General features: G+C 35.8%; 1 protein-coding gene across 3 annotated transcripts in view; it reads left to right on the forward strand.

Moving 5' to 3' along the window:
• NEK11 (NIMA related kinase 11) overlaps nucleotides 1–27848 on the forward strand; it is a 267788-nt gene that overhangs the window by 75214 nt on the left and 164726 nt on the right. The window contains exons 5-7 of one of the 3 annotated variants that reach the window (XM_074270948.1): nucleotides 12339–12403; nucleotides 12745–12759; nucleotides 13724–13850. The exons of 1 other annotated variant lie outside the window; for it this stretch is intronic. In XM_074270948.1, the coding sequence (XP_074127049.1) occupies nucleotides 12339–12403; nucleotides 12745–12759; nucleotides 13724–13850 (207 nt within the window). The remainder of the gene's footprint in view (nucleotides 1–12338; nucleotides 12404–12744; nucleotides 12760–13723; nucleotides 13851–27848) is intronic. One more of the 3 variants, XM_074270949.1, reaches the window with a different exon arrangement.

Genomic DNA, 27848 nt, shown 5'->3' on the forward strand with positions numbered 1-27848 from the left:
AGAGTAATCAATGCAAAGATGGATGTCCAAAAAATAAAAATAAAAAACAAAACAAAAACAAATTCCTGTGAAGTGTTCATTTAAAGCTAATCATCTGAAAAACTGAGCAATAGCCTTACGGCCTTCATTGCCTAGAAGTGATGGTTCTTGAGATGAACAAAGGTCTGACCATCCCTGACTGGCAGTCTGCTTAAACATATGTTACAGATAGTTCCTGATAATATAAAAAGAAATCAATTTATCTTGGGTTTCTCCACTTATCTTCTCAAACACATGCTAGATGATGAAGATATTCAAATAGTTATGAGTAACCCTAAACCATCTTTTGAGTGATGTCAGACCAACTTGGGAGACACTGATAAAAATACATCAAGTAATATTTTCATAGATTATACTAAGTAACTCTGGTTGAATTTAGGACTTCAAGATTTATTCATTTAAAAAATTACTTTCTATTTCCTTTCTATTTCTATTGCTTCCCATGACTATTTTAAATTAACTTTTAAAATACTTATTAAATATCATTAATCAAGAAAGAGTGCAAAAGCATCAGAATAAGACTGTGATTCAAAATTGTCTTTAGACTATATGACTGTCTTTTGCCTTTCATTTCTTTGTTGTTATTTGAGCAAAATGTAAAATTTGAATTTAAGTATCTATTTAAAGTTTAATGACTTACAGGTTGTTTTCTATATTTGATTCTACATGGAAACAATTAAGTACATTTCTCATTCTAAAATCAACTTTCAAAAGGTTTGTGGATATTTCACTAGGAGATACTGTGTAAATTTTAAACTTTATCTGGAATCAGTTTAATAAAAGAATAGCCAAAGTCAGGGATGATTATTTCTCTTCCAATATTGAGTAATAAAGGAAGAAAGGTGATAAAGCAGAATGAAAATGCAATGTTTTTATATCTGGATCTGAAACTTGATGCTTTATATTTCATCTGATGAATAAAGCTAATTCTCATTAGTTCTATTATTGAGGTAGCTAATGTTATATTGTTAGCTTGGGAATGACTCCTACATCCAAATTAAGAGAATCAAAACTATAAGAGCAATTATGTTTTTATTTGACCATTTATGAATGACAATTAAATATCCTTTCCCTTGCCTGATATTTGCATAATAAGATCCCCTTAATTTCTTTAAAATTATTTCATTTATCTGATCCTTCCTCCCTAAAGATGGATCATATCTCTACTTAGCATCCCCATAGGCATCTCTAATTCAATATTGTGGCCAAATGGAACTCATTGTATTTCCTCCAAAAATCCCTATTTTTTTGAGTGTTTTTTGTAGGCCAAGTTGATTCAAAGTAGTCTGGTGCTCCAGTTTTGGAAATGGAAGAAAATAAAAGACTTATTTATACCTAGGGTATCAAACTTAAATAGAGATGGTGATCACCATTGTGGGCTGCATATTGATTTAGTAAACCATATATTACTGTTATCTATGTTTTATTGTATTTTCATTTTATTAAAGAGTTCTTCATTACTCTTAAGTCTTGTTGGGGCCACAGTCAGGAGCGTTGTAGGCTGCATGTTTGTTGCCTTTGTTGTAGACTAGCTCATAGTTAACAAAAGGAAGTTTAATTGCCTATGGCGAAGTAAAAGGACACCCAGCAAGATGATAACTCTAATTTGTTTAGTTGAGTGGACCATGACACTCCTCTTGTTCTGGTTCTCCTCCTACCTATCAGACCACCCTCAGCTCTCACCTTTGCTGGATCTTCATTCAGGTTGCTCGGCATTGCCCTGTGCTCTGTGCTGGGTCTTCTTTTTTCCCCTCTATATTATGTCACTTGGTAATTGGATTTAATGATCATTTCAATGCTGGTGATTCTTAAATTTACCTACCCTGTCCTCTAACTTTCAATTTCAGGTCTTCAGGCGCCTTTCAGACATCTTTACCTGGATGTCCCAGAGTTATTGAAAACTCAGCATGTCCAAAAATTGAATCCATTCTCTTTCCCCTTTGCCCTTCCCAAAGTTCCCAGTTATTGTTGAGGACACCATCCTCCCAGTCCCTCGGGCTCATCTTGGATTCTTCATCCTCCTTTGTCCCCCTTTTGCAGGCTGGTTGATTTCGCCCCTGCAATATCTCCCTAGTATGCCTCTCTATGCAGACCCTCCTCACCTCACGCCCTGACTGCTGCCATAGTGGCTGGGGTCTCAAGACTCTTCTCACTCCAGTCCATTCATTCTTTTCATTCATATGGACACTGCCTTTTTTTCTTGTTTATCCCATTTGTTCCCCTGATCCACAAGTAATTGCATTTTATTCTTCTTCCTTTTCCCTATCCTCTTTCTTTCTCTTCCATCACTTCTTTCTCTGATTTTGTCAGTGGGTATTCTGCATAGGTACAAATCACATCTCTTCCTCTCTTCAGTTTTCTCTTCCTCTTCCTCATTTGTCTGCTTGTGGTAGTGGGGAATGCCTGAAATCTCTTTCTCTGTTCATTTGAGAGGAGACAAACATCAATAGAATTCTTTTTATACTTTTTTCTTAGATTTTGAGTGCAAAGGGAATGCCAGTGACCCCCAAACATTATTCTTAACCAGTATATCTTGACATGAAGGTTTTTCCACATTAGAAATTGGTTCCGAGGCATCTTAAGCAGATTGGTGCTTCGGAACATATATGTGAATTTTGCAGTAAGTATTTTACAGAAATAGTCCTGGCCAATATGATGTATTGAGCGACTCCCTTAAAAAATTAATGGCACGACATTTCCATTTCTTCCTCCACCAGAATTATCTGATGACTTGACACTATTTAAATGATTTGCAAAGATCTTCCCTACCCACTAGGAGTTTGAATTTGAATTTGAATTTTTAATCTATCTTAAATTTTTCTATGAGCTCTTTTTAGGATTTAAACTTATTTGCTTTATTGGGATCTTTCATCTAAGTGTTGATCCTCTTATGATGTTCATAACTGGTCAGAATAAAAAGCATTTAGCATGGCTGTTATTTAGAGATCATTATATGGGTTTTAGTTTATCTTTAGGAAGACCATCATTATTTTTCCTTTTTTCTTTTAAGCTAGTTTGCCTAAGACTGATGTCTCAGTTTAAAAGTAAGTAGAGACATTGGTTAGTTTTTTTGAGGTAGCACATACAAGAAAAAGATATTAACTTACAGAAATGCTATTCTATTGATAAAGATGTAAAACATTATTTTCTAGAAAAGGCTGTTTTTCTGGTTTCTGTATGAAGTAGGACTAAAGACAGCTAGGCAGAGTAATGAATAGTATGTTAACTTAGTATGCTGTGCTTGGAGTCAGGAGAACCTGAGTTCAAATGTTGACCTTAGACTGTATCAGCAGTGTGATCCTGGACAAGTCCCTTAAACTGTGTCTGCCTCATTCTTCTCACCTGCAAAATAGAGACAATAATAGCATCCTCTTCCCAGAGTTTTGAGGTCAAAATGAAATTGTATTTACAAAGTTCTAAATTATTACATAAATGGTAGTTTTTAATCATCATCATCAGCATTTGAATTCTGTCTCAGATATTCCCTGGGAAAATCACTCAGCCCCTTCCTGCCTCAGGTTCCTCATTTGTAATATGGGAGTAATAAGCCAACTTCACAGGGATGTTGTGAGGTTAAAAATCGATTTATATATATATATGTATATGTATATTTATATATATATATGTATATATATATATATATATATATATATATATATATATATATATATATAACTAATAATTATTATTGCTAATAATCACGCTCCTAAAGGGATAAGACTAAGGAGTGGGCAGGATGGCTTGTTGTACTGATTGACCCCTCCCCAGTTTGGAGATGGGGTGAGGAAGAGAAAATTAAATCTGAGAAGTTATCAGTTAGAGTAATATCTAGAAATAAAGATTGTTGTCCCCAAAAGGTCAGGGTTGGGAGCCATTGTCTCTATACAAAGTAGGGTTAAAACTAGAAATCATTACAAGGTATAAGATGGGGCTCACAGAAATCTCGATCCAGGGAGGAGTGGTTCAGTCCTAGACAGGTAACAGGATGAGTCCACAAAGAATGACCTCCATTTCCACTTGACCCGGGATGCATGGGGGACCCGCCTGACCCACTGTTGTGCGCTGAGCTCACTGCATGCAGTGGGAGGAGGTTAAAGAAGTCACCAATCTACCCCAAATGGAGCAGTTGATGATGATATGTTTCCTGATGGGTTTGTCATCTAATTGTCTTAGAATCTCAGCTCTGAGAGGCTAATTATTTCTTCCCAGCTCTTCTGTCTTTAGTGACTAATGGTCCCACTGGAAACAAGGATTGGGGAGTCTAGGATATTTTCCGGATTGACTAACACAAAGGAATCAGGAGTAAGACATAGTTTAGCTAATTATCAGTTTCCTACAAAAGTAGAAATTTATTAAAATGACATTTGTAATTAAAAAATTACTATGGCATTTGTATAACTTTTAAAAGCATGCCTTCTCTATCGAGATTTAAAGGAGCAGAAATAATTCAGTTCAAATCCGGCATCTCTGATGTGATGTAGACTATGATTCTAGAGGATAAAAGATGAAGCAAATTCCCATCTCCTTTCTGAGAGGTGAAAGACTTAAAATACATTTTCAAAGGTCGTTGATGTGGGAGTTGTTTTGATTGAGCATATTGGTTATAGGGCTTTTCTTTTTCTTTGAATTATTTTAATTGTTCAGTGGGTGGGGGTGGGCAGGAGATAAAATAAATATGTTCAGTGGAAAAATAATAAAATTTAATTTGGAGAAAAAAGATTTAAAAAACAAATTCTGCTTCTCTATTTACTAAATTAAATTATTGATGTATCACTGCATAGACTAACCTTATTTTCCTTATTTTTCCTTTAAAGAAAACTTTCATCTATTGACCTAGGTGTTTGGGGAGCCAAAAAGCCCCAGGCTTTGACATTGGATGATTAAAGTAATATTAACTGCTTTGTAGCTCACTGATGCTTCCAAGGGCCAGAATCCTTCAAAGGCACAGGCTTTCTTATAGAACTAAACAGTGCTGAGCTTTTATTAACTAGCTAGTTTCTCATTAACATGAGAGATAGATGTTTTCTACCACTGATAGCATTGAAGTCCTTAAGTTACCTTTTCCTGCCTCTTAGCAATAGAAAAGGATCTTCTAAAAATCAGTATTCATTTCTTTTCTGATAGATTTCTGATATTTTGGCTGCCATGGAAATGAAAGATTAAAAAAATAAAAAAGAATCAAATAAACAAAAACAGATTCCAATCACTAAAGATACTCCCTGGTAAATATGCTTCTTATTCCTAATCTATACCTTCCACCTTGGTCAGTGCTTAATTTGCCTTGTCTTTCTTTGCTGTCCAAAGTTCCAGCAGGCTTTGTACTTTATTAAAAACCTCTGACAAACCTTCATAAAGAAACAAATTTTTATAAACTTTATGCCTTTTACAAGCAAACCACAAGTTTCAAAGTGGTGAACAAGCATTTGTTCAAGTGTTTTTTCTGCGTTAAGCTCTGCTGATAAAAATTAAAGCAGAAGCACTGTCCCTGCCGCTGAGGAGAGAGACAGCATGACAAAATTTGTACATACAAATTATATATAGTGTAAATGGAAGATGCCATGGTTTTGTGGTAGAAGTTCAAATCTGAACTGTTGGAGGGACTATGAAAGATCCTCCAGTAAGTAGAAGGGGGATTTGAAATGAGTCTAGAACAAAGTTAGGGAAACCACTGAATGGGGAGAACATCCCCATCAGGCATGGGATCAGTCAGAGCAAAGATATTTGGGGTTGGGCAATGGGGAGGGTATAGGGAAAAGCAAGAAGACCCATGTTTATGTGTGTTTATTATGTAGATTTTGAAGTTGAAAGAAGGTTCAAGGTTATTTAATAGACAGATCTGAGATCACCCAGACTTTAAATTATAGTAAGTCTCAGCCATGATTTGATCCTACTCCTCTGGTGAAAACATGGTGGAAGGGATGTGAAATTGGTCATCCAAGGGCCTAGATATGAATCCTGACTTTGCTACTTCTGTATCTTTGGGTACTCTATGCTCCTCAGTTTCCTCATGTATATAATGAGGTTGAACAAGAAGATTTCTGAGGGCCCTCTCAACTCTAAATCCTGTGATTCAAATCTGAAGACTATGGCTTCCCCTCATAGATTATCTCATCCAATGTCTATGTTAATTTCCAGCTCTGAATTTAGTGAAGATCTAAGGAAATTCTCCTTCAGGAATTTTCATGTCGGAGCTACTGTTTGGTAGAGCAATTCAAATTCAAAAGTGCGTTTCACTGAGTATTAAACATATATTTCAAGCCACAGTCCATAAACAGTCGGCTGTCAGTAAAGTATTTATTTTGCAAGTGTCTTCCCTTTTATTGCCGACAGTATATATTAAAATGAGCTGTAGACATAGATTGCTTTCACCTGAGATGGGAAGTAAATTACTTGAGAAAACGATGCACCAGAAATGGCTGGCTTGGCTCCTCTGTGCAGAATACCTTCGAAATAATCTCAGTGTATCACTTCGGGAAATGAAAACGATCTGGGAGAAGCAGTAGTGCTAAGAATTAGAGGTTAGCATTCTGTTTATGGCTTTGGTTTTCCCCCTGCCTTCTCTGAGATGCCAGGGGGAATTTTAAAAATTGCATTAGTAGCAGTTATTTTGAAGGTACCTACTCTATGATAGTTAACAAATTCTAAGAAATGCTATCATGAGAGAGTAACTAATTGGAAAGGTTTAGGTTTAAATGAGCTTGGATTGCAAAGGATATCAGACAGTATTAGGCTTTTCCAGGAAGAGCATTTGCCCTGGCACCCAAGGTCTGGGTTTTTCAGAGTTAAAGGAGTAGAGAGAACCCCTGCTGAGATAAACATCGTGAATGTCTGGTATCAGTCCTGAGGAGTTGGTTGGTGAGCTTATCTAGAGAACGTTCCATCACGATGACATATTAGGTCTTATATTTTGTTTTGTTTTATTTTTTGGCTGCCATAGAAATGAAAGACTAAAAAAAACCAAATTATTTGCATGTAGACAAACGTTCTGGTACCATTTTCCCCCTCAATTTTGGCCCTATTCAACATAAAATAGGGAACTTTAGATAGCACTCACATGTTACTTAAATAACATTAATATTACTTATTAATAACCTTTAATATTGCCTATTAACAATATTACCACTAATAACCTCAATATTTACATAACACATTAAAGTTAGCAAAAATCATAATATATATCTTAACTTTTACCACAGTAATAGCAAATGTTAGATACTATAGTTATTATTCTCATTTTACAGGTGAGGAAATTAAGATTCAGAGAGATTTCCCATGGCCATATATCTTTCAGATAAAAGTTAAAGGGGAGATTGGAGTGCAGGTCAAGTGGAAGCTTCTTTCCAACTATGTTGTGCTGATATGGTAGAACTTACACCATACACAATTAAGGTAACTTGTCTTCCCTCTTGGGCAAGCCCTTCGTCTCCAAAGGGAGCTCCCTAGACTTGTAGGGCTGTCTTAGGAGGGGAGCATCCCTGAAAGGAGAAGCAGTTGGAGTCACTAGAAATCTGACCTCTTCTCTTCCTTCTGCACAGCTCAGTAAAAAACAAAGTCTCGTCTTGTTTCTCTAAATGACGGCTTTATCCTTCCCTTCTGCTTTCCTCTGGCTCGTGCTTGGCCAGGAACCAGGGTGGAAGGTCTCCCTGTGGCCTGCTGTCACTGCCTTGGTCCTCTGGTTCCACTCTGACCCACTGCTGCTCTGACATAGCTTTTGACCTCCTCCAGGATTTCCCTTCTCCCAGAGCAGATGCAGGTGATTCTTTTAGGGGGACCAGAGGGCCACATAGTGGATAGGTCTAATGACCTTTGTGATCACCTCTTCCTTTTAAAGGATCCATCAGGGAGGGAAGTCCCAGTCAGTGGTCCCATATATCCACACCTTATCAATAAGACATCATCAGTGCAGAATCTCAAAGACTACCTTGTGTTTATCTTGTTAACAAATAATTAGCATCATCGAAGGAATCTCTCAGACAGGGCTTCCTTGTCATTACCTTGGGGGGAAATTTTAATATAAATTTGAACCATTTTTTCCATTTTAATACTAGTGAAAATTATGAAATGGCTGACTGGTCTTTGGTGCTCATTTTCTACCTCTGCCTTCTTCATGTGCTGCTAGGAACCCCCTTTTTGAGTTGCCTACAGCTTACCCCTACACAACTTCAAACAAGGGAGTAGAAGGATCTTCTCTGTATAAAAATCATTGTGCTCTTTACCCACTCTTTGGTCTCAAAGGGTATGGGACAAAAGACCCTACCTTGATTCTCATAATTTTATACCCTGGACTCCTTCTCTCACTTCATAACCTATTTTATGTCTTATTTCTTAAGACTAAAAGGTGATTGAGCTATTCATCTTTAAAAGTTAATTTCAGTTACAATAGGAATAGCGGATTGGGTTAAGTTTGGCACTAATATGGAGGTGGAGGAGGGAGAGGAAACCCAGGCTGGCTAAGGAGGAATCCAGGTCAGAGAGGAGGCCAATTTGTGCCACTGGGGTTGGGCTATGAATTGCCACTGGGCTTCAATCCTGGGTGAAATAGGAAAATTTAAACTCCACCAAAATTTTTTTTCTAGAGCTGCCTATAAAATGGGAGCCTGTAGCAACCATGGGAATTTCAGGAAGTGTCTGGTTGATGGTCACGAGACAGGATGGTGCTGTCTTTGGGTGATCTTCTATTTAGGTCCTAAGACTCAGGCAGCTCATTCATGTACAGATGAGCTTGACTTCAGCTTAAATAATACTGATCAGTGTTCTGGGGTTCTAACAAAGGGAATGTGTCATAAGATCTTGGAATCATAGATCTTGGGATAGAATAAAAGAACATTTTGGAAAAAAATCAGTCCCAGGGGTTATAAAAACCAAAATGAAACCCACTCTTCACTTCTGTCACGAGCATTGAAACTGTTTGCTTCATTTCTTTTAGATGTTATGGGTAACCATGGATCCATATGCTTTCAGAAACCAGCAGTTAGAACTGTATTGTTATGTCCCATAGGTAGTATGAGAAAAGACATGCCCTTGTACAAAATAGCCAAAATGTGGGGTCGGGGAAATCACTATTCATATAGAAAATTATACCTTTTGCTTACCTTTAGGCTTAAGTTTGTGACAATGTGAAATGAAAATAGAAGAAATAGAAAGCTAGAGCAAAGACACATAATGAAACCTGGGTTCTGCTCCTCATTTGCCCACTGATTAGGAATGCAACCAATTGAAAATGTCATGAGCATTTAATTTTATTGTTGTGTGCCTCAGTTTGGAAAAATACTTATCAATTTAAGGTGCTATAATTTTTATTTCTCAAATTAATCTTATTTTTAAACTTATCTGAAGATGTGGCCCTTAGTCAAGGCCACAATGAATCTCTGTTGGTAAAAGTGGTTTTGTTTAATCCAGGTATAGGGGTAAGAAGGGAGAGTGTTTCAGCCTTTGCAAAGATACAGAAATAGGTGATGTGGCTTCTTCTATGCACAGAAATAGGTTAGTGTGAATGGATCATAGAAAGGTTGGATAGGAATCAAGTATAGGGAAGTAGGAAAGGTAGGAAGGGATCAGTTGTAAAGAAGCAAAGGACTTTATATTCGATTCCAGAAGTAATTAGAAACCATTGGAATTTACTGAGTAGGAGGTTGATGTGGCCAGATTTAAACCTTAGGAAAAATCAATTTGACAGCTGAGTAGAGGACAGATTGTAATGGGGAGAGAATTGAGACAGGGAGAGCAATTAGAAAGCTATTACAGTAGTCCAGGAGAAAGGTAGTGAGATCCTGAACTAGGATGGTGACCATACCTGTGGAGAGGAGGGGAAGTACAGATGTGGTAAAAGTAAATGATAAGATTAGGCAAAGAATTGGATTTGTGGTTTAAGTGAGAGTGAGGAGTTGGGAATGAGGAGAGAGGGATTGTGACTCTTGAAAATGAGAGGGAAGTGGAAGGTTGAAAGGTTAAGATATTTGAGCTCCACTTTGGACATGTTAAGTTCTGGATGCCCAGTTCTAGATGTTGAAAAGGCATTGGATGATACTAGCTGGTGCTCAGGAGGGATACTAAAGCTGGATCTATTGATCTGGAAATAACAAACATGATAATTAAGCCCATGAGAGCCAATGAGATCACCAAGGGAGATAGTGTAGAAGAAGAAAGGAAAAGGTATCTTCCAAGGTTTAATTTTCACTCTTAAGGATGAACTATTTTGATTGAGGTAACTCTTGGAAGGTTTTTGACCCATGCTGATTCAGGCCACACTCAATTCAGACAAACAAAAGAACTAAAATTTCTTCTAAAAAAGCATGGAAGAAGTATGTGCTTCATTTTGCTGCAAGAGTGACTCCGGGTTCTTAAAGGATTCGGGGAGACCTGAAGCTTTTTGTTCTTGGCTGATTGGCCCATAAGAGGTTCCCCAACCTCTACATTACATCACTCAACTTGGTGATTCTGCCCAAGATAATAAAATCTTTCCTAATTTTTTTTTCTCCTGAAATTACCTTGTATTTATTGATGTATACCTGTTGTGTCTGTGCAATGAAATCTAAGCTCCCTGAGGACAGGGGCTATTTTTTTCCTTCTTTTTTTAACCCCCAGACTTCAGCATGGTGTCTGGCACATGCTTGATAAATGCTTGTCGACTGACTGATTAACTGGTGGAATCCAGCTCCTGTAGTGAATTAAGGGTGTGAAATTACCGGGGCCAGGCGGAGAGAATCTTGAATATGAACTCTTCAAAGTTTATTGATCAGAGAGACAAATTACCTCAAATGCTCATAGACTTGATAGAAAGTACACTCTTTAAAGTTCTTCTAGTTTTCTCTAACAAAGAAAACTGAGATATAAAGGATTATCACCTGGATCTTGGTTAATTAGACAGAAATGCAAATAGTTGAGATACACATCAAGGTAATGTTTATAATACCATTGTCTCAAGTATATTTCTCTCAAATGCCTTTAGTCTCTATTGTGGGCTTCTTTTCCTGTCCTAAATTCAAAGATTTGTTTTTAATTCAAAGAGTAGTGTTTACATTTTGCTTCAGTTACTAGATTATTAATTTATTATATTGACAAGCAGTCTCTGCTATTTCAGTAAGAAAAGGGAGTTTTGGTGAGCCAAGTTATTGTAAAATTCAAGACCTGATATGGATTCTTATCTCTTGGCCCTCTACAATTAATTTTGTTCCATTTGATTTTTTTTATATGCCAGCTACTGTTGTAGGCATGGAGACAAAGAATGAAAATCCCACCAAATCTTTCCCATGGGGTATGGGAGCTTACATTCTAATTGGAGAGATACCTACACATATAGGAGTATATACCAAAACATCACTTACAGAGTAGATACACAGTAACCTTGGTGGAGTGAGAAAGCACTAAGAACCGGGAGTAAGGGAGCCAGCAAAGATCTTAATACAGTAGCTACAGTATTTGAGTTGAATCTTAGAGGAAAACATAGATGGAGATAGGAGGGATACTTTACAGACATAGAGGGGACAGTCAGAAAAAGGACATAGAGAAGAGAGATGGAGCTACTATTATTATTTTTATGTATTTCCATTATATATTACCAGATAATATACATACTATCTGAAAGGACCACTGTTCATTCATTTATCACAGATACTCAGCCATCTAAAGTTGGATAGTAGTGCCAAATAATAACATTTATGTATATAATATACTTAGAGCATCTTCAAAAGATCTGTGAGGTAAGAATTATTTTCATAATAATACTTAGACATTTTATTTTCTAATACAAGAAACATTATTAAATGCAATCCTACATAAAATAAAACTCTTTGAAGGTGATTTGTCAGATTCATCTTTTATATAGGTGACTTTTAGTGAAAAGATCCCAGGTCATGATTATTTGCAGACTAAATACTCCATTAAAAATATCTTTAAATTTTTTAAAAATTCTTTAAAAAATCTTTTGAAAAAATATACATGTGAATATTTTATTTAGTTATTATTTACACAAGATTTTATTTCTCTCAGCATATATAAATTCCCACCAGTTCTGTGAACATATCCTTTAATTATATATTCTATTTTTTGTTCTATAATGTCTTTTGCACCTAAAATCAAATAAATTTCCCTACATTGTGAATTTTTGATAGAAATAATTAGAATGCTTTTATTTTGTGTCTAATAATTGTTCCAGAATCCAAAACATTGCAACAATGCTTTCTAATGAACATGAAAAAATATAGGTGTGGGGCTTTACAAATGCAATATAGTTGTATTAGCAAATTTGCAATTCCATGATTGAAATGAAGTTGAGTTTGAGTTTCTTTTTCCTTTCCCAGGAGAATACTTCACAGGGACCTGAAAGCAAAAAACATTTTTTTGAAAAATAACCTACTCAAAATTGGTAAGATTTTTCCTTATACTGGGAATTGTGCAGTAGTGAAACACTGCCTTCTAACTGTCCTTGCATATCAAATTAAATTAGATAGTCTTGGGAGTGGCTCATTGTTAACAGGAATTCATTAGTTTATAAATATTATAATCTTTGATTTTTACCAGGAACCATAAAACATAAGCCTAAATCAATTTTAAAACCTAAATCCATTATCTTGTTTTTTTAACCTATGCTCTCTAAATGGGAGGGAAAAAATATTCCCACTTATGTAGAAAATTTGGAATTAATTGGACTTGTCTCCTGGCTTAATGGATTACTACAGATTCTCTGCTTATTTTCTCATGGTCCAGAGGAACTTATTACAGGTAATTAAAGTGTGATGAAATAGTTTTGTTAACCTTTTGTCCTTTCTGGTAATTATTTAGACCTTAATAGCAACCCTCAATGATTAGTTATTGGATTTATTAATCTAAACTTTTCTATTTTTTAATAGAATAAGCAACCATAAAATCTAACACAGTAATTAGGCAAGAATAAGCAGGATGTGGCTGGTAGAAATCTGATTTTTAAATTTTACAGTTTTGCCTTGGAAAACTTTAGATTTTTATTTGTGCATGAAATTTTCTTTTTGCTCATGAACTTTTCCTATTTCTGCCAAAATTTCTGATTGTATCAAATTTAGTTTTGTCTTTGTGCCATGTTATTCACTTGTACCAGATGTTCATTTCTTCAGGATTCTTCTCGAAGGCCAGTTTTGACGAAATGTTTGGCAGCAGGGTAGTGATAGGTTATTTTGGACGTAGTCTGCTAAGATTGTACCATGGGTCTTAAGCTTCACTGCTCAAACAAATCTTTGAAGCATTAAGGTAGTTGTTGTTATTATATAATAATGGAATTAACTATTGTTTTTTCCTTTGAAAAATAATATGTTTGAGTATTTCAATGGATGCATTAATGAAAGTAGTCATTTAATTGTTCTGTGCCTCCTCATTTGGTTCATATTGTCCCATAATTCCTCCATGGTCTTATGTGGAGAGCAGTGGAGCATATATTTACTTCCTGAAACAAAGAAAAAGGGGGCAGCTAGGTGGCGCAGTGGATAGAGCACCAGCCTTGAATTCAGGAGGACCCAAGTTCAAATCTGGTCTCAGACACTTAACACTTTCTAGCTGTGTGACCCTGGGCAAGTAACCCCAGCCTCAGAGAAAAAAAAAAAAAAGAACATTGTGGAGAAAAATTGGTGTTAATTCCATGAATTCCTAAGGTACAATAATGGATTAAGTTGATTTGATTTTTTAAAAATAATAACACGTTAATTGTTGTTACAAGGGGATTTTGGAGTCTCCCGGCTCTTACTGGGATCATGTGACCTGGCAACAACTTTCACTGGGACACCATACTACATGAGTCCAGAGGCTCTGAAACATCAAGGCTATGACACTAAGTCTGACATTTGGTGAGTGAGCAGTCCTATTCCTGATGCCTTATCCTGGTTGCAATGAGGCGAGGAAGGAATTCTGCCCTATGCTTAGGTCTCCATCACTGTCCTGTGGGAATTGTTCATTTTCCTTCCATTTGCAAAGAAATAATTATTTGATAGGAGAGGAAACAAGAAGATCTCGAGATCTTGGTGGCTGGCTTTTCCCCCTATATTTTCTGACAGTATTTAGGAGATTTATTGCAATGACTTAGGTTTGCTTCATTTGAATTTATTTGACTGTTGTAGTGTTTCCTTGAGAGACAGCTTCATGTAGTCAAAAGAACACTGGCGTTAGGAAAATTTGAGTCAAGATCCGTCCTTATCTGTAAAATGAAGATAGTAATACTTTTATTGTTAATGTTTCAGTGTTGTGGGGAAGATCAAATGAAATAATGGTAACAGATGAAATAACCTTACAATTCTCTATATAAATATCAGCCATTATTATTCACCTCATCATCCTTATTAAAGGAAGTTCTCTGGGTTCATTGAGACAGGGGCATTAGACAAACCATGAACAAATCTCCCAGATGGGGATCAGAAAGTTATAAACATGTTGGTTTTCAGTTTAAATTATGTGCCACCTTTGTAGAAAGTGTATTACTTTTTTTAAACACCCTTTTCATCTTAATGCATTGAAGTAATTTCCTTTGAAAAGTTAATGGTTTTGTGGGATAGTATAGTGATATGATTTCTTTGTCAATATGCCAGGGAAATCCTTAGCCCACATCATGAAATTTCTATTCAAAATAATTTCTGAAAAATGCTTCCAACATTTATACTTTTGTAAGAAATATGGGCAGCTGGTGGGTCACTGGACAGAATACTGGCTCTGGCTTCAGGAAGACTCAAATTTTGGACTTTTGTGACCCTGGGAAAATCACTTCACCCGTTGCCTCAGTTTCCTCATCTGTAAAATGAGTTTGAGAAGGAAATGGCAAAACCAACTTGAGAAACTCCCAAATGGGATCAGAGAGTTGGACATGACTGAAAACAGATCAACAGCAATAACAAACAAAAGGGACATGGACTCTTTACAGGGCTGAACTCTGACTCAGGGAGAACAGAATTAAAATCTGGTTTTAGGTACTTGCTAGCTGTGTGACCCTGGACTTATAGCGTTATATGTGTGATTATTATTTTAGAAAACTCTTCATTGGGAAGTAATATAATACTGTGGAGGGGGTGTTGGATTTAGAATCAGAGAAACTGTTCACATCTGTTGCCATCTACGTGATTTTGGACAAGGCGCTTAATCTCTCAAGGTCTCAGTTTTTCCATTTATACAATGAATGGTAGAGTTAGAAGGACTTTGTGGTCATTTGCAAGTATAAATCCATGATCATGTCATATTATAAGAATGCTTTTTCTGAGTTAGCATGTTAATATTTCAAGTTACTAAATACTGATGGGGCAACTTAACCATGGCCTTGAGGATTTAGTAATTTTGTATTCAGATGAATTTGCATGTGGGCCCAAAATAAAAGGAATAGTTTACTTTCCCTTTAAAAAATTAGAAAATGTATCATCACTTCCTTTTGATTGTGGACAAAAAATAGTCATATGGAAATTTTTATAGGATTCATGTTTTCAGGACATATATATATATATATATATATATGTATATATATATATATATATATATTCTATATCAGGTTTTGAACAGGACAGAGAAGAATAATTCTTTAGTCTGATTATAACCTGCTTCAAAGCCTTTTACTATATGTAAACTCATGGAAGGTTTTCACGTGAATGTATACACGACATCCATGGGGTCATCCACTGCATCCTGAGCTATCACCAGTCTTGATTTTTGGCTTGCCTGACACTTTGAAGACTCTGGAAGAGAGAGTGAGGCTGATGACTTCCTGCAACTCTGCTTTACTTACATCTAATTCACATACAAGTCAGGATATCATCCATGATCTCTTTGAAAATTATAAATATTCTAATCAGTCAGTATAAGATTATATTTGTGAAAGTAGCAAAACTGACAAACTTTCTACTGGAGTTTAATTAGTTTTATTATTATATAATTCAATCTATTCTTCTTTGACTTAGTTCAAAGATACAAGTTAACTCGTTAGCTTCCCCAAGAGGTATTTTGTCTGTCCTTGTATAATCAGAGAAGGTCTTTTCTCTCTACCAAACCCTTCTGAGCATCAAGGCTTCTGCTAACTTAAGCCCATTAATGAGGTCTGCAAAATATTGACAGGTCCTATAAAATAATTAGCATTCTTTGATTGTTACAGAGAGATTGATACTAGCCCCATAACCTGCTTTCTTTAAAGTAACCCATCATGTTATCCCCACATGAGGCACAGAAAAGACAAAAGGCCTTCATTCCTGAGAGACTTAGGGAGTTAGCTGTCATCTCAGTGAAAGATTGAAAAGATATGTCTTGAAAAGAGGCTTTTTGAAGAGATTCTTGAGAGACTTTACATACCAATCTGAGAGATCTGAATGATGGGACCATTTTCAGAACTGAGAAGTCAGCAGTTGAAATTGATGACTAGAAGTGACCCCGGTAGAACTTTTTCTCAATGTACATTGTTGAAATATTAGAATATGTCTTTGTATTGTATGTGAAATTTTATTAAATTAAATAGCCAATAATATTGATGTTTAGAATATGTCTTTGTATTGTTTGGTAAATTATTATTAAATTAAATAGCCAATAATATTTATATTTGAGAAATAAGTATACTTTTATGGGAAAAGAGGTTTCCCTGGTTTATTTAGGAGCTGGGGTAAAGATTCAGAGTTAATTGATAAATTGATGAGAGATTGGACATTTCTCTTCATTTAAATAGAAATATCAGAAACTGAGTAAATAATTGATAAAGAAATTAGCTAGTAGATCTCGAGTGAGATGACCACTCCAAACAGTAAGCCACATGTTGAGGAATCATCTTGAGCTATGTGTGATGCTTCATTATAGGGTGATGTCCTGTATCATTGTAATTAATTAATTTTATTTTAACATTAAAAAGCATTAACATATTTTCTTTTTGGATTGCTTTGATTTCCAAATATATCTTTCTGGCTCCTATCCCCGGAGAGCCATTATTTTCAACAAAAAAGATGGAAGAAAGGAAAGAAGGAAGAAAGGACAGAAAGAATAAAAGGAAGGAGGAAAGGAAGAAAGGAAGGAATGAAAAAAGGAGGAAAAGAATGAGGGAAGGAAAGAGGGAAGAAAGGATTAATAGAATCACATCACATTCAGTTTTGTAATTGTAAAAGCAGTAGTTGTTGTTAGTCATAGGTTTTGGATCTGCTCCTGCCCTGGTTCACTTTGCATAAAGAAGTGCTTCCTGAATGACAAAATATCTAATGCCATAAAATTACATTATTTTTGGGTCAGGAAATTTAAATCTCAACTTTGTAGTGTGTCTTTGGACAATTCACTTATCTCCCCAGTTTTCTCATCTTGCAAACTGACCAAATCAGACTAGATGACCTCAGAAAGTTTTCTTATTCTAAATCTATGATCTTTTGTCACTCAGATCCTCTGCTTACATATCTTCTTGTGTCATTTTGCTTCTCAATGCTCCTTGCAACAAGAAGAAAACAATATTTTATTTTTTCCAAATACATATAAACATAGTTTTCCACATTATTTTTGTAAGACTTAGTGTTCCACATTTCCCCCCTCCTTCCTTTACCTTTTCTTTCTCCCAAATAGCAAGTAATCTTATATAGATTAAATATGTGCAATTCTCTTAAACATATTCCCATATTTGTCATGTTGTATAAGAAAAATCAGAGCAAAAGGAAAAAAATTAAAAACCAATAAGCAAAAAGGTGAAAATACTGTATTTTGAAGCAGAGCAATTTCTTCTTTTTTATTAAAGCTTTTTATTTTCAAAACATATACATAGATAATTTTCAACATTCATCCTTGAAAAACTTTTGTTCAAAATTTTTTTCTTCCCTCCTTTCAACCCTTCCCCTAGACAGTAAGTAATCCAATATATGTTAAACATGTACAATGTTCTAAACATATTTTCACATTTGGCATGCTGCATGAGAAAAATCAGATCAAAAAGTAAAAAAAAATGAGAAAGGAAACAAAAAAAGCAAGTAAACAACAACAAAAAAGTGAAAATACTATGTTGTGATCCACATTTAGTCTCATATGCTCTCTCTGGGTGCAGATGGCTGTCTCCAACATAAAACCATTGGAACTGGCCAGACTCAACTTGCTGTTGAAAAGAGTCACGTCCATCAGAATTGATCATCATATAATCTTGGTGTTGCCGTGTACAATGTTCTCTTGGTTCTAATCACTTCATTTAGACCAGTTCCTGTAAGTCTGTCCAGGTCTCTCTGAAATCATCCTGCTGATCGTTTCTTATAGAACAATAATTTTCTATAACATTCATATACCATCACTTATTAAGCCACTATTTTAGATGGGCTTCTGTTTAGTTTCCAGTTTCTTGCCACTACAAAAAGGGCTGCCACTAAATTTTTTGCACATGAGGGTCCCTTTTTCTCCTTTAAGATCTCTCTGGGGTACAGGCCCAGTAGAAACACTGCTGGGTCAAAGGGGATGCACAGTTTGACAACTCTTTGGGCATAGTTCCAAACTGCTCTCCAGAATGGTTGGATCAGTTCACAGTTCCACCAACAATGTATTAGTGTCCAGTTTTCTCACATTCTTCCCAACAGTCATCATTATCTTTTCCTGTCGTTTTAGCCAGTCTAATATATGTGAGGTGATATCTCCAAATTATCTTAATTTGCATTTCTCTGATCAATAGTGATTTAAGGCATTTTTTTTTTGTAATGGCTTTAATTTTTTCATGTGGAAATTATCTGTTCATATCCTGTGACCATTTGCCAATTGGAGAATGGCTTGAATTCTTATAAATTTGAGTCAATGCTCTATATATTTTAGAAATGAGGCAGCTTCCTTTTCTTGACAAATATTCCTTTTTATATCTGCTAAGTGACATCTGATGACAGCAGACCCATATATATGTGTTGCAAACTCAGAAGTTGCTTTTGTTCTCAGCAGTATCTGTGATTTCCAGCATCCACGCTTCTTGCACAGAGCGCATCAGAAACAACCTCACTCCCTTGCACTCTGTTGAAAACACATTAAGTCACATAGTCATAGAAATATCGGCGGAAGCTGACCTTCACGTATCACCTATCACGTATCCAGGATGATGTGAAGCTTGAGAGAGGAGATGCATGTTTTCTGTGCGATGTGATCAAGGCCATTCTTTTCATAGAGATTATTTCCTACCACACAAGATGAGAGCTGAGAAGCCAGCAACCCTCAACCCCAAATAACAAACTTAATATGAACATGGTAATTACTTTGATTATATCCACATCAAAGATGGCCTTATCTGTTAATGAAATTTCCACTGTAAAATCGAGAATGGCAAAAAATAAAAGTGAACTTCTAATTACAATGATGGGCAATCTTTGGGAGGCCCTAGGAGAAAATTCAGGTCTTATGAGGTTAAGATTCCAGTATTGGAAAATCTGTTTATGGCAGAATAGTTTCATTATAATTTGGAAATACTTGTGAGTAAATGATTTATGAGTACCAATGACTGTAAATATTGTACTTAATATATTCTTGAGATGTGATTTTCCTAGAGTGGTGTTAACCTCTCTGCTGACCCCCCCAGTAGCTTCTGATTACCTCTGGAATAAAATTTAAACTGTTTAGTATTGCTCTCTTCACTCTTTTTCCTTTCTGGAGTTTGCCACTATCCTTCAGTTGCCACCTCACCCTCAGCATGTAGAACTTGCTTACCCTGGAACATCTTCTGCCATGTCTTCCCCTTTTCCTTCTGGTGAAGTCCTCTGTTTTGGGGAGTGCTGACCATCTTCATTCTCCATCTAAAACTCTGTTAATGACTTTCCAGACCTCCACATTATGCTTCTGTATTAGTTCTTTGCCTCATATCTCTTGCTTTTCAGCTCCCTTTTGTGTGTTGTCTTCCTCTATTAGAATGCAAGCTCCTCAAGGGCAGGGACTACCTTTTTTGCCTTATATTTGTGTCCCCAGTGCTTAGCACAAATGCCTCTTGCCTTACCTCTGGCATTTAAAGTTCTTCCCAACCTAGTTCCTCCATGTCTTGCTAGTTTTTTTTTTTTTTTTTATGTTTTCTCATCCCTTCTCATCTATGCAATAGATGCCCGAGCTATATTAAATCCTATGATATATTCCTACATATGTGCTGCTAAATGAAGATGGAGCAAATTCTACAGCTGTTCTGACTGAATCCAAATTTATCCATATGAATTTATGTTATACAATCTCGTTCGGGACTTTATTGCAATCTCCACGGTGGCTCTTCCAACCTTCTTACCCCAAGCATATGAAGGCTTCCAGAATGAGATCAGTTTGTTCCAATGGCCACAAAGGCAACTGAAGTCAAGGTGATCCACAGCTTCCTGGGCCATTGTTAAGTCATCTTGATTTTTGTCCTGACATTGGACTGCAGTGACTCAGGAAGAGAGAATGAGGCTGTTAACTTGGTGCAAATCTGCCTCCCTTAAATCCGATTCATGTGCAGGTCAAGGTATCTCTTATGATGTCATTGCTCCTTTTTGAAAACAAAGAACTAACAACAAATTACATCCCTCTTAAAACTTCCCAGGGCTTTTCTTCCTTCCACCTTTTCAACTGGGAATTTCGCTTCTTATTTTCCATAAAAAATTAAGGCCATTTGCTGCAAGTTCCCTCTTCTCTCCTCTTCCACACCTTCCTCACAGATGCCTTCTGCCATGTTGAAGTAGCCTTACTCCTAGCCAAGGATAACTCCTCTCTCTACTTGATTTCATTCCATCCCATTGCCAACAAATTTTCCTCCTCTGTCAATCCCACTCTTCCACTTATCTTCCATCTTTCCCTATCTCCTGGCTCATTCCCTACTGTCTACAGACCTGCCCATGTTTCCCTCATCTTGTAAAACTTTCTCTTGATCCTTCCATCCCTGCTAGGATCATTCTGTATCTTTTCTGCCTTTTGTAGCCATCTCCTCAAAGAAGGCCTTTTATAGTAAGGGCCTTCTCTTTCTCTCCCCCCTCTCTCCTTAACACCCCATAATCTGGCCTCTGATCCTGTCACTCCACTAAAAGGACCATAAGTCCCAGCTAAAGTTCCGCCCACCCCAACCACTCTTAATTCCAGTGCCTTCCCGTTGTTAACTATCTCCTATTTGTCTCCCATAGAGCTTGCTTTGTACAAATTCACTTGTCTCCCCATTGATCATAAGGCCCTTGAGGACAAAGTCATCTTTTGCACCTCTTTGTATCCCTTGTTCCTATACAGTGTCTTCTACATGTTGGTTAATTGATTGAAATGCTCTGGGACCTGGTTTACAGGGGACTTGTACTTTTATATAGAAATTTGTTTGAAGATGATGAAGGCACCAAAAAGAAATCCAACCAGGCTTGAGGAGGGTCCAGGACAAGACAAGAAACTACAGAAGATTGGAAAAGTTCTAGGTAAAAATTGTTCTTCTGCTTTAGGACTACTGTCCACCCCAGCCTAATTGTCTTACTTACAGTCATGGTAAGCCATAGCCAGAAGATGGCAGCTTACTGGATAGAGGAGATAATCTTCTTTGAGATATTCAAGATTTATTTTAAGGGAGAAAAATTCAGCAAAAATCAGGGGAAATCTGCCATTAGCTCTGTCTTTGATTTTATACAGTGACTAAAAGGTATTGATACCATTTGAGGAAGACAGTTTGGAAGGAGTAACTTTTTTTTCTCAAATAATCTTATTTTTAAAAATAAATTTTAATAATGTTTTCTATTCTACATAAATACATGTAAAATTCCTCAGAATATTTAACAGATGCAAGATAATCATCTTATCTTAGAACTGTGCTAAATGTTAGACTTTTCCCTTATGATAATCAGGGAAGTAGATGGACTTGCTGATTTTAAGTTTGCTGATTTGTTTTTTCAGATATCTTAGAACTTTCATTGCAAAATTTCCCTTTAAAATGTGTCCCACTTTTGAGCATCATCTAGCTGTACAATTGAATCTGATTTTGGACCTGCTTTGAAAATCTGCAAACTTGTTTGTGATTTTTAAAATGAAAATAAAATTATTTAGAACATACTTAAATGACTTTTTGCTATTGTCTTCTTTATTTCTGTATATGCAGAATGTGGCAAAAATGATTTTATTTATGTTTTAATGCAATTCTTTCTTCTTTCTCCTTTCTTTCTACCTTTCCTTTGTTTCCTTTTTTCTTCCTTCCCTCCTTTACTTCCTTCTACCCCTTCTTATCTTTCTCCCTCTCTTCCTTTCCTCTTTTCTTTCTTCCTTCTTCCTTTTCTCCCTCTATCCCTTCTTCCCTCCTTTTGCCCTTTCCCTTCTCCTTCCCTCCCTCATTCTTTCCTTCCTTCCTTAAGCTAGAGTTGATCCCAGTTTCCAGGAGTAAGACATACTTAAAGCAGAATTTAGATAGTGTTTTATAGTTACAAAAACATTTGTGCTCATTATCTCATTTGATCCTTACAAAAACCCTGTGAAGTGAAGGTAGTACAGTTATTCTTCTAATTTTTTAAATAATGAGACTGATAGAGGTTACATGGTATGCTTAAGGTTATATGACTATTTAGTGAAAGAGTTAAGACTAGAATCCCAATCTTTCCCTTTCATGTTCAATACTATTGAAATCACTAAACTCTGATTTATTTTACTAAACTGAGTCCCACAAGTCACTGGGATCAAGGAGGACAGTAAGTATAGGCTTGCCTATGAAATCAGAACCGCAATTCTGATCTTTTTCAGCTATATATCTTAATGCCTTGAGTTCCACTGAACAGCACAGAGTACGTTTATCCCTAAAACTGGAGGGCTGAAAACTGTTATTGGTTAGTCATATTATCATCATTTGGGCTTTTCATGAAATCTGCTTTGTCACAATGAAAATTTTGTTTAAAAACTTTATTTTTGTTTATATTTTTTTGGAAAAATTATTAAATTTTTATTTTTATTATTTAAAATATTTTAAAATTTAAAACAATTTTTTAAAATGTTAAAATATGGCACAGTGGAAAGTTGTCCTTATTACCAGGAAAATTTATGTTTAAATTCCATCTTTACTATAAAGTGGCTCTGTAACCCTAAGTGAGTTTCTAGCTGCCTACAAGCATGGCCATGTCTCCTTATCCTTAAAAAAATCCTCTTTTAGCCCAGCCATCCCTGCCAGGTTTTGTTCTATAGTTCTCCCCTTACTGGCTAACCTTTTTTAGAAAACCAGTTATGCCCCTTGCCTCTACTTCCATTCCTTTCTTCTGATAGTGAATTCTCTCTGATCTGGCTTCCAACTTCAGCTCACAATGGACACTACTTTCTCCAGTATGACCAATGATCTCTGACTTGCAAATATAACAACCTTTTCTCAGCTTTCATTGCTGTAGACTTATGTAGCCTTTCATATGTTGTCACCCTCTACTTTAGGTTTTTGTGATCCTGTTTTCTCTTGATTCTTCTCTTACCTAATAGTTTCTTCTCAGGCTTTTTTGCTGGATCTTATGTTCACTGAGCATAGGAGTTCCCCAAGGCTCTGTCGTGGGTTTTCTTGTATATGTATTTATTGATGATTTCATCAGCTCTCAAAGCTTTTCTTATCTCTTATAGAGATGATTCCCAGACTAAATATGCAGATTTAAAATCTATCCTGAACTACAGTCCTACATTTACCATCAGCCTTTTGGACATTTCAAACTGGATGTGCCATAGATATATCAAACAGAACAACTAATTTTCTTTGCTCCCTAACTCTCACAAATTTCTATAAACTTTTTTATTACTGTTGAGAGCAGTATTATCTTCTTTATTTCTGTGTATGCAGAATGTGGCAAAAATAATTTTATTTAAGTTTTAATACAATTCTTCTCTTTTCCTTTCTTTTCACTTTTCCTTTGTTTCCTCCTTTTTCTCTTCCTTCTCTCCTTTTACTTCCTTCTACTCTGTTTTTTCTCCCTCTCTTCCTTTCCTCCTTCCTTTCTTCCTTCTTCCTTTTTTCCCTTTGTCCCTTCTTCCTTCCTTTCATCCTTTCCCTTCTCCCTTTCTCTCTCCCTCATTCTTTCCCACCTTTCCTTAAGCCATAGTTAATCCTGGTTTCCAGGAGTAAAGATTTCTTAAGGCTTTTATTCACCCAGACTTTTGTATAATCCAGATTCTTCACTCTCATTGCACACATAATAATTTTTCTGCCGAATCTTGTTAGTTCCAACTTCACAATATTGCTCTTAAACTTCTCCTTGCTGCCCAAATATCTGCTCTCTTATTGTAGACTCTTATTATCTTATTCCAAGACAATTGTAATAGTTTCTTGGGTGGTCTCCCTACCTCAAGTCTCTGCTCTATTCTATTTATCATATGTTCAGATACCAAAGAGATCTTCCTAAAATACTATTTTTATAATGTCACCCTGGTACTTAATAAACTCCAGCGGCATTCTCTCACCTCTAAAATCAAATATAAAATCATTTGTTTGGCATTCAAAGCCTTTCATACCTTTCCAGTCTTCTTAGTCATCACTCTCTATCTAAATATACTTTGCACACATCACTACCTGTTCAGTGGCCATTACCCAGACCTGCAATCTTCTCTCTCATGTCTTCCTCCTGATTTCTCTGACTTCTTTCAAGACGATGCTCAAAGTCTGTATTCTGTCAAAGGACTCTCCAAGTCTCCATCTGCCCCATACAACTCTTCCTTCCTCCTTAGATTATCTTCCATTTACATATCTTACTTATTCTCTGTGTGCAATTTATATTTTTTATTTCTTATTAAATTGTGTGCTCCTTGGGGGTCAAGGACCAATTTTCATTTTTTCATATTCCTAGTGCTTAGCATAGTGCCTGACACCTTGTAGGTGTTTGATAAATATGTATTGACTGACTAAAATAGCAAGTCTAGTCCCAATCTTATTTAAAAACTAATCTCTTAACATGAGTCCAAGATGTCTATTTCAATTATTTGTGTTCAGGAAGAATTTTTCCTAAAACAGAATTTCATCTAAAACTTACATTTGGATTCCTGATTAAATGAAGACCGAATACTCTTATTATCTATTATTATTGGTTTTACTCTTCAAACAGATAGATAGCAGTAATCATCAAAGCTGTTAGTAATGATTTTTAAAATAGAAAAGATGAGTTTCAAAGACTAAATAATGAAGACTCAGACATTATTGACTCTGATAAACTCAAGAACCAAATTACTTGGCATGAAGAATCAGACATAATTGACTTTTACTAATCCAGTATTTGATAGACTCAAGAACCAAAATTATGTGGGGAAGAATGCCAAGGACTTGTGGGAAAACTGGAATGAATTTTGAGAAAAATGGTGGGATTAAGACCAACATCCTACTATCATTTGTCATGATAAGCTCAAAATGAGTAAATAACTTAAATATTAAAGGGTCACTCAAAAAAGATTAGATGAGAATCAGGTTAAGATGCCTCTCACACTTACAGTTAGGGAGGCAATTCTTAGCCACAAAGGGATAATCACAAAATATAAGAGATAATTTTGATTATATGAAATCAAATAGCATTTACACAAAAAATTCAAATCAACACTATTAGGATAAGAAGAGAATTGGTTGAATGTAAAAAAAATTGGCAGAAGATATCTCTGGTAAGGATCTTTATATTCTGAAATATATAGGGAAAAATAAAAAAATAAAATTAGTCCAAAACAGACAGAAGTAGGTACTAGATATATATTTTTACATTGAATTTGATTCTGTCAGCATTAAGTAAGCTTGGGATGGGCTGCTACTGCCCACTGCTTCCCCATTTGTAAGCTAGTCCAGGAATAGTGTTACAACCAATGTTCTTTTAGAGTGAGAGAAGAATCTTTTATTGGGCAGTTTTCATGAGAAGTGGGTGAGCTCACGAGTAAGACCCACATGGAATACAGAAGCAGGAGCAAGCTTTCTACTGTTAGTTCAGTTCTTTAGCTCTCCCTTTAAGGTTCAGATTGGTCTGGGTTGGTCAGAGTTACAATCCTTTTTATTGATCCATCCCATACCACAAAAGGCTTGTGCCGTGTCATTGACTGTAGTCGGTTTGGGCCACTTTAGGCCTGGGCTGCTTTATTAGGGACTTTGTTGTTTAGCTCCTTGACTCCCAGGGTGATTGGTTGGAGAATCTTAACAAGATATTTCATCCCTCCTGTTTACAATATCCGTGAAAATCTAACTTTTGCTCCTCAGGAGGACTATGATTTAAACCCAAATCATTCTCTCTCTCATTGGGTCCCAGGCCAAGGCCCAGTTAGCCTTTGTTTGGGCCTTGACTCACTCAGAGTGAATGCAAATATTAATAGTTTCTGCTTTGGCCAGAAACCCTGAGGGTCTTTCCATTCCCAGATTGGATTTTGGGGATGTTTGTGAATAGTGGCCATTCTTTGTCTAATTTCTTTCTTATCCACTCTTAATCACTGAATGAATGGTTTGTTCAGTTAGACAGACCTGGGAAAGACCTTAGGTTAAAAGGGCCCTCTTAATTTGATCCTTTTGGGTGATCTATTTGTTATGTATAACTTAGTAACTCTTTGGACATAGCTCCAAATTGCTTTACAGAATGACTCAATCATTTTACAGATCCACCAACGATGTACTGATGTTCTGGTTATCCTGAAATTCTTTGAATGTGATGGAGCATTTTTTCATGTTATTGTTGATAGCTAGGATATCTTCCTCTGAATACTGCTTGTTTATATCCTTGGAACTTTTTTTCTATTGGAATGACTCAGTTTTGTATGTTTAAATTAATTTTTTATATGTTTTGGATACAAGTGTTTTATTAGAGAAACTTGCTGTGAAGATTTTTTTCATTTCCTTGTTTTCTTCCTAAATTAAATTATATTACTGTTTGCACAAAAGCATTTAGATTTTATCTAATTAAAAGTGTCCATTTTGTCTAGTGTGATCCTTTGTATCCCTTAAACGGTCATGAAGTATTTCTCTCGCCATAGATCTAAAAGGCAGTTTTTTCCTTGCTCCTCTCATTTATTTAGATGTAAATGTTTACAACTAGCTCATGTATCTGCTTGAAAATTATCTTTGTATAAGGTATGAGTCTACTTCATATATATTCTATTTTCTTTTCTATGTCCAATTTTTTTTTCTCACTAATAGAATGGAAGCACATTGTAGGCATTTTTGTCTTATCATATTATTATAGATTAACTATACTGAAAGCAGGGGAAAAGGACAATGGAAAAAACAGTTAAGGTAAAGCAGAAGCCAGAACATGTTTGCAAATTTTTTTTTTGCAATCAACTGTATCTAGGTAAATAAATCAATTCCAAAGAGACTTAAGTTAATAAAAAGATACTGGCCAAGAATTGGAAGGCTGTCATCTGGTTATTCTTGTCTTTTTCTCCGTGCTAATCACAGTATTGATATCTAGTAAGTGATTTGTTGAATGAATAAATGAATGAGTAAATGAATAAATAAATGAATGAAAGATATGAATACAACAGAATAAACTAAAAGCATCTATTTCCAAATCTGAATATTATTTAAATGAATTGATCAGCAAAACATTCTGAAACAGAAGAAAAGTTCTCAAGAGTCCTGAATGTCTTAGTGTTTAGCAGAATTGTTATTATTTTCTTTTCAAGGCATTTGCAAATTTTGTGATGACATATAACTAAGAATGATTTGAGTTGCCTTGAGATAAGTCACTGCAATTTGCAATTCATTATCAGCTTTAGCTGTACCAATCCTCCAGATAGTTCTGGTGGGCTTAGACAGATGGTAATTTTATGGAGTTCAGGTGTAATAGACCCAGGATCGCACCTGATCGCAGCCTTCCGTATATTGTTCAGTGCCTCTTTTAACTTAAGTCTCTCTGGAATTGATTTACTTACCTAGATACAGTTGGCTGTACTTTGAAAAAAAGAGAATGCAAATCGTGTTCTGGCTTCTAGATAAAGCCCATATTTTCCTCTGT

This window comes from Sminthopsis crassicaudata, chromosome 5, assembly GCF_048593235.1.
Source record: "Sminthopsis crassicaudata isolate SCR6 chromosome 5, ASM4859323v1, whole genome shotgun sequence".
NCBI lineage: Eukaryota > Metazoa > Chordata > Mammalia > Dasyuromorphia > Dasyuridae > Sminthopsis > Sminthopsis crassicaudata.